This window comes from Lactuca virosa, chromosome 5 (assembly GCF_052849685.1).
Source record: "Lactuca virosa cultivar CGN04683 chromosome 5, Lactuca_virosa_CGN04683_v6, whole genome shotgun sequence".
Taxonomy (NCBI): domain Eukaryota; kingdom Viridiplantae; phylum Streptophyta; class Magnoliopsida; order Asterales; family Asteraceae; genus Lactuca; species Lactuca virosa.
In genome coordinates, this window is record NC_136430.1 from 337,525,071 (window position 1) to 337,539,798 (window position 14,728).

At 28.5% G+C, this 14,728-nt stretch overlaps 1 protein-coding gene across 2 annotated transcripts; it reads left to right on the plus strand.

Annotated features, from left to right (window-relative positions):
• The first annotated feature begins 3,518 nt into the window (after positions 1–3,518).
• LOC145117220 (uncharacterized) lies at positions 3,519–9,418 on the plus strand. 2 transcript variants are annotated; one of them, XM_079053527.1, is made up of 5 exons: positions 3,519–4,696; positions 5,627–7,507; positions 8,079–8,166; positions 8,253–8,725; positions 8,803–9,418. In XM_079053527.1, the coding sequence occupies exons 4-5, from the start codon at positions 8,453–8,455 to the stop codon at positions 9,148–9,150; spliced, it is 621 nt and encodes a 206-aa protein (XP_078909653.1). In that variant the 5' UTR covers positions 3,519–4,696; positions 5,627–7,507; positions 8,079–8,166; positions 8,253–8,452; the 3' UTR covers positions 9,151–9,418. The 2 variants fall into 2 exon arrangements, with proteins under 2 accessions (XP_078909653.1, XP_078909652.1); XM_079053526.1 differs by having other exon boundaries at positions 3,519–7,507.
• Positions 9,419–14,728: the final 5,310 nt, after the last annotated feature.

Sequence of the window (14,728 nt, forward strand, 5' to 3'; positions counted from 1 at the left end):
AAATTTATTTAAAGATTAAAAAGTTTGAATTTCCCATAATGACAATTGAACTCTAAAATGACAACTTATCTTAATTGAGTTTAATTAACTGAATCTCAACTAAACATTTTATCTTATTAAGCTTCTTTATTAAACTATTCGATAAGGATATATTATTAAAAAAAAAATCATATATACTTTTTTCAAGCCTAGCAATCCACTTATAAACAATGTGAGCCTTTTTCCTTTCCTTTCTTCGATAAATATGTATAAATAAAATGTGTTATGAATAACTGATATATAGGAAAATTGTTCTTTTTGTGGAATGAATTATATGAATGTCATTTACTTGTCTGATTGGATTAGTGTTTGATGAAAAAATATTATATATATATATATATATATATATATATATATATATATATATATATATATATATATATATATATATATATATATATATATCGAGTGGGCACAAAAAATTTGATAATGACTTCGAGTACAAATCCTGGATGTAAAATTGACAAAAAAAAAAAAAAAGATGTCGAGATTTAATTTTATGGGAGAATTTCATATATACCCTTAAACATCAAAATATCATATTTACCCAACTTAATTTCTAAATATCATATTTACCCTTCATAAAATTTCTAAATATCATATTTACCCTTTATAAAATTTCAAAATATCATATATGTCATTTTTAAACATCAAAATATCATATATGCCCTTTTAAATATCAAAATATTGTATATGTACTTTTTAAACATCAACAACATGATAATAATAAACAACAACAAAACTAAACAATTAAAATATAAGTTCCATAGAGAGGGTTGAAGATGAATATTTTTGTTTGTTAAGAGGACGACATTTCAACAATTTAGAAGTTCACATTCCATTACATAGACGTAAGGATAATATGGTTAAAACTTTTAATTATTATAATAATTCTAAGGTATAAAAAATGATTATAAAATATTAAAAACATTATAAAAAAAGATTTGGGCAAATATGATATTTTGAGGGTTTATAAAGGATAAATATGATATTGAGAAATTAAGTTGGACAAATATGATATTTTGAAGTTTAAGTCTAAATATCGTGAGATGATATGACGTTTTGATAATTATTTGCGAGATTTTTTTGATAATTTCCATAAAATGTTAAATGTTTGGAGGTTAAAATAGAAAAAAAAAATTATCATAAAATCTTCCATATTTACAAAAATGTTTGGTTTTATACTAAGATCGTTTTTATGTTCAATTGTTCAATAATACCATGATATCTGTCAAAAATGTTCTCTTTTAACCTTTTACCTATTATATCAATCTTTTTTTTTTCAGGTTACCATAATATTACAATGAAAGTCTTAAGTTATAATTTTTTTACGTTTTACTATAAGAATTTCTTTTTATATTATTCGTATTCATACAAAGGTGATACACATTAACTTTTGTTTAAAGATAAAGTATATTGTTGGATCATGATGCTTATTCGGAATAATACAAAACGACTATAGCAACAAAAGCAATGTAACAAAAATATCATGATCTGGTTATTGGATCTAGGTTTATGTTACTCAAGCAACGAAAACAAAACTACAATAGATTCTGTAGGTTTTACCTTTTGCAGTGATAAAAATGTCAATGATGATACAAAATAGAATCCATATATCACAACTGCACCCGAAAGCAATGATCCACACAAACAAATATTTAAGCCTTCAAAACCCTATTTAGGGTATATAACATAAACCCGATCGGGTTTATAGTCGTCCTAAGTATAATTGGGTTTATAGTTGACAAGAAAATGAGAAGGCAAGAGAGACGGTTTCAAGAGTCACTTGGTTTTTTAAAGGATTGATTTAAATTAGACAAATTATTTAATTAATGTATTTAACTTAATACAATTATCTCTCTAATTTAAACATTTTGACTTATCACAAAATAAGTTTTTTTTTTGTTTTTATTACAAATTCTAATTAAATTATCTTGATGAATAATAAACCATTCTATGTGTTTATTTATTTTTTGCATTATATATATATATATATATATATATATATATATATATATATATATATATATATAGAGGAGGGTAAAAGGTTGAGAATGAGAGAATCATTCTCAGCCACACATTTATTTTGCCGCAAAACACTTATGCGTACCGTCGGAAATGGATAACGGATAAACATGTGTTTTCCAACCAAACATGTTTCCTTAAACTATGCTAATCATTACCTTAATATACACAAAAACATATTTTTTTTTTGTTTTTTTTATTTTTAGAAAGCCATTATTATCGAAAAATTATTTTAAATATATCAAAATTCATAATTTTTTATTCTGTATAAATAGACATCCATATTGATATACTTTTAAGATAAAATAAAATTTTTATTTTTTTTAGAGTTTCAGCTCTCGTTATTTATAAGTGAATAAAAAAATCTATCAGATTTTTATTACAGTATATTCGTTATTCACTTATGAATAAAACGTATGCGTAACTTTTTTTATAGTTTAAGTATCGTTCATATATGAATATGACACATAATAAAGTTTTCTTACTTAAAATATATTTTTTACATCATCTTTCATCATATATTATATTTATATATGAATAAAACGTGTATTAGTTGTCGTCATATTTTATATTCATATATGAATAAAACATTTATCAGATTTTTGTTACAGTTAATTTGTTATTCATATATGAATAAGTAGTATAAATGATACTTAAACTGTAAAAAAAATTAATTATATATTTTTATTCATAAGGGAATAACGAATGTACTGTAGCAAAAATCTGATGTATTTTTATTCACTTATGAATAACGATAGCTGAAAATATAAAAAAAATAAATTTTTTATTTTATCTTAAAAGTATATCAATATGGATGTCTATTTGTAGAGAATAAAAAATCATAAATTTTGGTATATTTAAAATAATTTTTCGATATAAATAGCTTCTTAAAAATTAAAAAAACAAAAAAAAACTATGTTTTTGTATATATTAAGGTAATGATTAGCATAGTTTAAGGAAACATGTTTTGTTGGAAACACATGTGTATTCCTTATCCATTTCCGCTGGTACAACAAAGGCTTTTGCGGCAAAAATAAATGAGTGGCTGAGAACGATTCCCCCATTCTCAACCTTTTTTATTTTCTCAATTGAACTTACATCTATATATATATATATATATATATATATATATATATATATATATATATATATATATATATATATATATATATATATATATATATATATATATATATATATATATTTGGTCAAACGCCTTAAAATTAAGTCATACAAACCATAATGCTATATGTACAATCAATTTATCCATTCATAAAATGTAAATTTTATACGATCAACAAGTCAAAAAGTCAAATCAGATTTTGAATTTTTAAAATTTAAGATAAGGTTAACTATGTCTATCTTATTTCGAAATTTGAAGTTCCTTAATTATAGTTGTTATCAATATCTATTATCTACTAGGTGTGAGACCCGTGTATTACACGGGTTTATTAAAAAAATAGATGGTTTAGTTATAGTTGTTATCTTTATACTTTAATATACATTTTCGGTCAAATATTGAATTTTAAGTGGTACAAACTTTTAGTGCAATATTTACAATCACTTTATACATTAAAAAATAATGAATTTTATCCGTTCAACGAATGAAAAAGCAAGATAAAAACTAGGAGTCTTATTCGATACTGATTGATACCATGATTTAAGGAGTTATAAGTTAGTTACATTCAAACTTTGAATCTCAATTATCTCGGACCCCTTCTCCTTAAATTCATTCAATCTGCAGATCGTTTCTATTTGAGGTTAGATCGAAGCCCTAGAAAGCCCACCGACCACATTTTACTTCGTTCATCATCATTGTTGCTTCGACTGCTATCACCATCTACAGCTTTCACCATGACGCCTTCACTGACCATCTTTGCCTTCACCACCACCATAGAAGCACTATGATCTTAAAATCTCCACTACCACTTCTCCCTTCTCCGACATCGATCACATTGAATCACTTTTATTTTGAATTCTATTGTTGCTCACTGTCACTTCATTTGCTAAGGTTTCAAAAAGTGGAATCAACCACCAACTATTTCCTTCTCCCCCACACACCAACATAGAACTTCTTCTACAACCGATTGGTCTAAAAATGAGATTGTAGCTTATAACCTTGCTTCTATATAGGTGTGTCAAGAAACGATTCCAGTAAATATACGGGTTTCAGCCTTTCAGGTATCACTTATTTCTCCACCCTCGCCTCTCACTATTTCTCTCTTTATCCATGTGTTGTATAATTTTGTAACTGTAATATTGGTTTTTTCATCCTAAAATGATATGGCCGACTCTTGAATTTTGATTGTATAGGATTGTTGTATTATTGAACCTTCTGAAATAGGGTTTCTAGAATTCAACAACATTGATGTTTTTCACATTCTCTCCATCAAAGCCTTCTCCCCTACTGAAAATTTAGGGCTCAAACAAGCTCAATTTTTTCTTTATTTGTTAGTTTTGCTTCCTTAAAGCTTGAATTATGGGAACATTGGTCAAATTGAGGCTATGGTAGGAGAGTGGCCGCCTTCATGGACTTTCGTCACTGTAGATCCATCTACAAAGCACCTTTATGGAATTTCTATGGTTCATCCTATCAGAATCATATGAATTATGGCTTCGAATCCACTCTCAGGTATGAATCACTATAATTAATATATACTTTCTTCACATCTAATCATACTTTTATTCATTTTTCTGCCATAAATCCTAATGGAAATGGGCCAACCATCCCATATTTCTCCATAAATATAAATAAATTGATCCATGAGCAATTAAAAGCACAGTTACAACCGGATGGAATCTTTATCGTATCCTTGGGTTTTGCTGTGAACATTAACCAACTATAACGCATGGTAAGTCATAACAGTCTGTTGACTATGAACTCAAAATGTGTATTGAAGAATTTATATAGGGCTCCAACTAAACCCCAGCTTAGTGTTGTGCTTGTATGTGGTGATATAGGCATTTGTGGGATCCTGAACAAATGACTTTGTTGAGATATAGGTTTGTTCATTCAATATTTTCAACAGATCTTTTGGTTGTTTCCATAACGATTTGTACATTATCAACACACTAGTGAAAATTTAATTATTTTTGGACCATCTGTGTTCAATTAAAAATAATAGAGTTTACAAACTACTTTACCAAGATTCATGACTAAATAAATGTTTTAGTCCATTCATTGTTAAAATGGGCACATAGATTACGACTTTTGATTAAATTGTTGAGTAGAATACAATCATTTATTATGTGTGGTTGTTCAATTCGCAGTTCAGTTTTCTGAATTGTTTTGAGGCTCTATATCTAATTAATTGGAAGATGGAGTGAATTTTATATGAGGTGAAAACCTGGGAGACATAGGCAACCAAAGGATCCATTGAGATGCTTTTACTATTACTGCAACAAAATGAGTGTGGATGATATATAACTTCTTTATACTCTTACTTTCGTTTTCTATGGATATGGATATTTTCCGACATACATGGAATTATATGGTAAAATAGAGCCGTCGGCGTTGGGGGATTACCATTGACTGATTGATATCCTTTGTATGTGGTTGCAGGTTTGTACAAATTCAGTGGCGATTTGGGGGTTACTTGACCCACCTTTTTTTTATATTACAAGTTATTATTATATATATATTAAAGTTATGAAATATTTTAACAGTAAAGTGACACATTTTTTGTGAATTTTGGTCCTCCAACTTACAACATTGACCCTTCATCTTTATGTTTTTGTTCACAAACAACCCTTTCACTTTGGTTTGAATTTTTCATAACCCTCGCCTTTTATTACATATTATTAGTATTTAGTCTTTTGGCAGAAATGGTCCCTCATCATTATTATTATTATTGTTAGACAAAATTACACGATTGGTCCCTGTGGTTTACCAGATTTAACATTCTCTTTTTGGTTTTAAATTAATGTTTTATTTATTAGAAAATACACACCCAATACCATAAACCCACCCACCATCTGCCATCACCATCACCACCACCACCGCCAAAATTACATAAATGGTCCATATGGTTTACCCATGGTGACGAATTCAGTCCTTACTACCTGAAAATACCAAATTACCCTCACATTAACTGACATAAAGCAACCAACATGCTACTTTACTTTACAAAGCAATACCTTCCGACCCCGGCAACGCCGGGAAATCTTTTCTAGTATATAATAAATTAGTATGAGCTACCTTAAAAAAATATGAGTGAACCATCTTAATATCTTTGGCAAAAATATATATAATAATAAATCGGATTTTTAGAGCCCTTGTTCTATATTTTAATAGCCCAATATTTTTAGGGTATAATCAAATATGCATAGCCCAATACAAATTAAATTTAAAAAAAATTAATGTGCCTCGTGAACGGTTTTCACAACGACGCGTGAAGCTTCTACTTCATTCAAATCAGTGATCATATTATAACCATTTGCCCACCGCATATATTTTACTCAATTAGTCAATTTTATTAAATTTGTAAACAATAAATAAAATATATGGTAATTCTCTATATTAATATGATTAGTTTTAGAATTCTAATGCCATTGTGCTATCATGGTTAATTGGTGATTCACAATTCACAAATCACAATTCATTAATTGCTCCACTTCTAGGATTGTTAATTACTTAATTGCGGATTACAACTATTTTAAAAATATCAAATACTTACTGTTGATTTTTTTTTCTATTGTTACTATTGATTGCTTTATTCCATGATTTTAATTTCTAAATAGGCTTTTTTTATTGTTTCTAATTTTCAATATGAAGTGATTACTGGATTTTTGTTCATTTGTTTAAATATTTGATTGTTGTTTGTGAATTATTGTTTGTTTCGTAAATTAAAATCAAGAATGTCTTTATTCAAGTTTTTTAAAAAGAGTGATAAAAAAACAGTAGAAGAAGATAACGAGCAACATAATCATATGAGAGTTGATTTAAGTTCACTACATGTTGACCCAATAAAATAACCAGGTATGGAATATTATCATGTGAATCAAATAGATGAAATTAGAAGAGCATACTTGCAAAAAAGACGACGTGCTTTTGGAGGTAAACAATGAAGATTCAATATATCTTGTTTTGATGATAATAAATATTGGTTAGAATATAATATAAAAGAGAATGCCGCATTTTGTTTATGTTGTTATCTATTTAAATCCGATATACCAAACCAAGGTGGATTAGATCATTTGGTGAAATCTGGTTTCAAAGCTTGGAATAGGAAATCAGGACTAGATGATCATAAAGTTGGAACTCCACACATTATTGTTGTCCAAAAGTGTCAAAATTTGATGAACCAAAGGCAATCCATAACTACTTCTTTTGAGAAACAAACCACTTTGCAAGAAAAAGAATATCGTATTCGTTTGAATGCTTCTTATTGCGTCAAGGATTGACATTTCGTTGTCATGACGAGAGACGACTCAGATAATAAAGGTAATTTTCTTGAACTTTTACAATGGTTAGCTGATCGATGTGATGTGGTAGATCGTGTTGTGTTAAAGAATGCTCCAAAAAATACACAATTAAAATGCAGTGATATCCAGAAAGATATCGTGCAGGCATTTTCAGATGCAACTATAAATGTCATTACGGAAGATATTGGAAAAAGATTTTTTTTTTTTGCAATTTTAATAGAAGAATCATGTGATGTTTCTTGTAAAGAACAATTGGCATTAGTATTGAGGTTTTATAAATAAAAAGTGAGAAGTTGTAGAAAGGTTTGTTAGCCTTAGACATGCCAGTGACACTTTAACTTTGACACTAAAGGCAACCATTTATGATATGCTCTCAAAGTGGAATTTGAGTAATACTAGCATTAGAGGGCAAGGCTATAATGGTGTTAGTAACATAAGTGGTGCATTTAATGGATTGAAGACTTTGATTATGTATAAAACAAAATCTGCATAATTTATTCATTGTTTTGCTCACCAATTACAGTTAGCCCTAATGTTTGTTGCAAAAAACTCACACGAAGGTTAATGATTTCTTTGATGCGGTTTCTCAGCTATTAAACATTATTGGATCTTCCTACACGCGACGAGATAATTTAAGAATAAAACAAGCAAATAAAGTTATGGAAGCATTGGTTGAAGGTTTGCTTTATAATTGTACTAGATTTATTATTAAAATATTTTGTAGTTATTTTATGCTAATTAAACTTTTATATGGTAAATTTTAGGTGAGCTTGAGAGTGGTACCGATTTGAACCAAGAAGTGGGTATCAAACGACCACCTGATACTTGATGGGGTTCTCATTTTTCATCTATATTGAATATCAAGAACATATGTTCTTCCATTTGTAAAGTACTTGAAGACCTTGGTAGAGATAATAGTGATCTTGAACGTAAAGCTGAAGCAATTCGAATCTTAAGGTTATTAATGTCCTTTGATTTTGTGTTTTGTCTACACTTGATGGTTGATATATTGGGAGTCATAAATAATTTGAATACAACATTACAAAGAAAAGACCAAGATATCGTAAATGCCATGAATCAAGTAAGTAGCTCTAAAAAAGCAATTCAAGAAATTAGAGATGTAAGATGGGAACCACTTTTAGGGAATGTTACTTTGTTTTGCGATAAACATGATGTTAGAATCGTGGATATGGAAGATGAATATTATGATGGATTCAGTCGTCGAAGAAGTTCACAGGTTGGTAACGTTTGATATTACCAACTTGATTTATTTATTGTGTTTTGTAATTAGCATATTAAAGATTTTTTTTTCAGGTTAACAACTTGCACCACTATCATGTTGATGTATTTAAGGCGGTGATTGATATGCAACTTCAAGAGCTTAACCATCACTTTAATGAAGCCAACACGAAATTACTTCTTTGCATAACTTGTTTGTGCCCGCGAGAGTCTTTTAAAGCCTTTGATGTGGATAAACTAATGGAAATGGCTACACTTTATAAGGAAGAGTTTCGAACAGAATATGATCTTCAAGTTCTTGAAGTTGATCTTAAAAATTACATTAAGGATGTGCGAGAAGATGAACGATTTAATCAATTGAAGAGCATTGGAGAACTTTCCAAAAAGATGGCCGAAGAGAAAAAAGAATATAATATATCCTAAGGTTTACCTTCTCTTGAAACTTGCATTGATCTTACCCGTTGCAACACCGAGTGTGGAACGTGCATTTTCAGCAATGAAGTTGGTAAAGACTGATGTACGCAACAAAATGAGTGATTAATTTTTAAGTGATAGTTTGGTGTCATATATTGAAAAAATGTTTTAGATAGTATTAGTAATGATACAATTGTGAAATTATATCAAGCTATAAGACCTCGTCGGGTACAATTGTAAGAACTTATTATTATTATTATTTTGCTTTTATGACTCAGTCCGATCCAAACCGGCAATAATATTTTTTAAAAATATTTTTCTTCTTTTATCGGTTTTATTTAAATATTGAAGCATGTAGTGAGTACTGCGATGACAATTCTCCACCACCCATTTCGTCAAATGCACAAACATCAAATCCAAATACTTGGCCGTACTGCGTTCGCATGCGACCCACACCTGTGGTAACTAATACAGACTCGAAGATTTAATCACATGTGGTGAACATCCATGGAACGTTATTTAAGTGGGTATTATTATTACTTTTTTTTGTTTTATTTTATTATTTTTTGTTAAAAAAAATTCAAAAAAAAATTATATAGATGTATGCTCGGTTTTAATGTTTTTAATTTTTAATTTTTAATTTTTTTTGTTTTTAAATTTTTTTTTAATTTTTAATTTTTTTTTAATTTTTTTTGTTTTTTATGTAATTTTTTTTTTGCTTTTTTCGGCTTTTTTAAATATATTTAGTACATACTTGAAGATACTAGTGTTTATTTTTATTTTTTGATTTTTTTTGATTTTTTAAACTAAATACCGGTTTGAGTTTTTAATATTTAACAATTATAAAATTTTAAATAAGAAAAATGTTAAGGATCATAATATTTCGGTTCATACTTTTTTTGAATCATATTATTTTTGGATCATAAAATTTTGAATCAAATTATTTTTAATCGTAGTATTTTGAATCTACTCATTTTTGAATCATATGATTTTGGATCAATAATATATTCAATTAAATATTGTTTTGTTCATACGTTTTTTTTCCCTTTTTCCTTTTTCTCATTGAACCTTCGAACAATTAACCTTTGCCGGAAAATGTCAAAATCTCGTACATAATTACAAAAAAGTTATATCATCTCGCGAGATGTTGATGATAAATAAAATTAAATCTCCACATTTTATTTTTTTCATTCCTGCAACGAAGATTTGTCCTTGTAGTCCTCACTTATTTTTGAGTCCTCACTTGATCCACATATATATATATATATATATATATATATATATATATATATATATATATATATATATATATATATAAGCTTAGGTTATTTTGTTTTTACTAACTATTGTGTGCCAGAATGCACAAATCTGGCCCAACGGATGGAATTCATCAATGGACATGATTTGAGAGTGTATGATATTACAATGGGATAGCATGTACCATATAATCACACAAATTTTAGCAAAAGGGTATTCTGGACAATTAACTACAATTATAAAAGGAAATTTTTGGATATTTATGGATAATTAATTCTCCTAATTTTAAAAATATGATTTTTTTAATTAATTCAATTTTAATTCTAACATAATGTGTAAACATAACCGATTTTATTCTGTCAGAATATTTTTTTAGTTAGAATGATGCTCAGAATTTTATTCTATTAGAATATTATTGAATAATAACAAAGTTTTGGAATCCGAGGTTGAAAAATAACAACATTCTAATATATTCTTATAGATCCAAACTTAAATACAAATTCATACATATTCTTACAGACTAAAAGTCTTATACATTTTAATATAATTATACATATTCTAAAAGAATATTAACAAAAATGAATAAAATTCTTAAAAAATAACAACATTATTAGAATGTAAGTATGATCAAACTTTATTCATTCTTCAAGTTATTCCTATTAGGTCTTCAACACATTCTTCCAGCCATTCCTATCACAAATACAACAAAAACTAATAATGGTTAAAAACATGTTGCTTGCAATTAACTATCACTTTATATATTATGGTAGAATACATAGAATATGAGAGAATACATAGAATATATTCTGGCAGAATACATAGATTTTATTTTGGCAGAATATATTCTGACAGAATACATAGAATACATTCAAAAGTATCGTATTTACTGCTAATATAATTTTAGATTCCAAGTACACAATAACGAGGGACAATAGAAGTTGGAATTCAAAATCACAAATTGAACCAAAATAATACACAAACAAATTAATTACCTTTTTAAACAATTTTCTAGAACAAGATGAGTAGTTTTCACCAATCTATATTGGCATATGATATCAAGCCTTTACTATGTTGGTAAATGAAATCAAACAAAATTAATTCACTGTGTTGGCATATGAAATCAACCCCATCAGTATATATATAGAATATGGAAGACTACATAATATACATTCTGGCAGAATATTGCCCATACTTTCTTTGCTTGTGCTCCTTCAATGGTTTACCTGTAAGTTACAAATCAACAACACAATTACTTACTCAATTTTCATGAGATGAGATAACATAAATTAATTTCATGACCATTCTTTTAATTAGGCCTGTTGAAATTATATATCGATATGATCCGAGAATTGAACCAAATAAGATTAGTGCACTTTACACAAACATAAATTGATAATTGAACCAAACATAATTGAAAGGTAAACAACTATTTGAAAAAGTAAAATCAAAACCATTCCTCAAAATATAAGAACTACCTAAACTTAGTAACAATTCACTTAGGACCATTGAGAAGAGTTTTTAATGGACAAGTGACAAATTACAAAGTAAATCTTCATTTAGGCATTTAGTCGAACACTTGGTGTTCAGAAAAAAAGGACTTGGATAACTAAAAACACTTCCTGAGAAACTTATATTATTATCAACAAATAAATGGTCTGACTGAAATCTATCAGAAGAGAAGCGAGATTATAATGTGATATTAAATCGGTTTATAAAGTGTACCTTATGATTTTTGGTGCATTCATTCTGCATCAAACGAACGAACATGAATGGTTATGATCTGCATCGAGTGAAGGAAGATGGTGGGTTCTGGTCTTCTTGAGGTATATGTGGGTTTCGAGCACACCAGGCAACTCACCGGGTGGAGATCAATCTTCATCCCTTTAATCGATTTTCATGTATGGATGTGGAAACGAGATGAACAGAAAATTCAGCACAAAAAATTAAAATGGAGGCGATTACATGCGTGCTTCATGTCAATCTCGATTAAGGCTTGATTGCTTCGACGAAATGGATGCGAAGAGAGGAAGTGGGCAGCGGTGATGGTGATGGTGTTGATGCCGATGATGAACGTGTTCTACCACACACGACTAGGTCAAATATATTTACATTATTTCCTTAATTGCAGGATTTCAATTAAATGATTTCCTTAATTAAAAGTACAAAAGGTCCAAAATACCCTTAAATGATTTATTTAATTATTTGTTATTTCTTGAATTCTCATTAGTTGCTAGAAACATTTGAACATATATATATATATATATATATATATATATATATATATATATATATATATATATATATGGAAAATACACCATAGCCCTATAATATTTCCAGAGTTGGTCTAATCAGTTGTTAAACTGTTTTCTTAGCTTTATGGGGGAATAAAGTGGATTGTGACTCGTTTTAGTCCCTATAACCTAAATCAACCAATGGAAGTGTCACATGTATACTTTTTTGACATCATTATTGCAAATCGTACATCCTTTATTCTATATATACTTTTCCATCATAAAATACACGTATACTTTTCTCAGCAAATAAATTCACAGATAAAAACTTCATGAAATTCCAAAATCTAACCCAAAATCAGAATTCTATCAGTAACATTTGTATCAAAAATCGTCAAAAAAGAACAAATCCAGATTCCCATCATCAACCATCGTTGTTTCCCTCTCTACAAATTAAGAAACCAAAACCCCAAAATTACTATCATTGGAAATCAAATATCGAACTTCATATTTTATATTGACAAATTATCTATATATCTTTCAAAATTTTAAATGGGTTATGTTTGTCATCATCAACATTTTTATGATAATTATTTACTAGCTCATATATGAACAGATAATTAGAATTTTAGTCTTTTAGATATTTCTCTTATATATAATAATTATTAACATACTCTTAAATTTTTTAATCATAACTACGAAACAACTTAAACTTGTTTTAACTGTTTTGAAGTTATAATTTCGACTCTAGTTCTAATCATGATACTTTGATGAAAGTATTATTGTGACGATGTTGATGTGTCTCACATCATACTAGATTAATTAACCTTGACTTACAGAAAGTCTCGGATGATTATGAAACATGTAGATGTCTCATCAAGTAAAGTAGATATTCATTATGAATAGTTGAATGTGTTTCAAACCTGTTCAAACATTGAATAAAAGGGAGATCTAATAGATTGTGTACTCTAATAGACCAATAGTTCAGTTAAGGGAAATACAACATAAACCTAGAAATCAAGAAATGACCAAAATGATTAGTGTTGTTTCTGTTGTGAAGAAACTGTACTCTAAAAGAGGAACTGCTCTTCTTATCTCACCAGATTAAGGGAGTTTGACATGACTATGACTTAAGATATCTATATGATAGAACTATTTATTTTTCCATCATTCACATGAGTATGTTATACTTCATGTGACACTATTACAGACAAATGGTATTTCGTGTCGAGGACATAACAAGTTATGGTTTTAAACAATTGATGTTTTGTACCTATTCTTATAGGAACATGTAATAGTTGAAAGTTATGAATAAATCTAGATTTACTTATCATTTAACGGATGTTCACATTCATGATCGAAAACAATGTATTCTATGTTAAGAATATTTTTCATAATGTCATTCAGGAAGTAAATCTTTAAGTTTTTGTAACATCCAAACTTTCAAACCAAAATTTTCATTTTTAATTTAGATAAAACATTGTTCATAAAACTCACTTAAAGAAAAAATAAGTGTCAAATACAGTTATCCAAAAATATATGAGTATCAAAATATACGGAAACACAAAACTGAATGCAAGTGTATACAATCAAGCTTTCGCCTTCCCACGGTCATCTGATGTACCTGAAACACATTTAATCAACAATTGTAAGCATGATGCTTAGCGAGCTACCTAAAATATCACATACAACACAACATAAAGTAAACAACTACGTGTTATCAGCAATCATGTGGATTATCATCAATCTCAATGGGCTAACAACATGCCTGGTGGGTTATCAGCAACCCTGGAGACTATCGACAATCTTAGTGAGCTAACAGCATGCAGCAACCCTGGATACTATAAGCAGTCTCAGTGGGTTAACAACACGCCCGAGAGTTATCAAAAACTCCAAATAGCACATAACAACAAATATCAAGTAAGACCCAGCTGGTCAGCATGCACACATACTATGACATACGCAATACAGTGATAAGACTTACCTCTCACAAAAAGACTGATCAACATCACACCCGAACTGCCGATACTCGACTCTTCCTACTAATAATATCCAAAAATAATCCTAATTAACAATTAAGGTGATTACCCCAACTCATC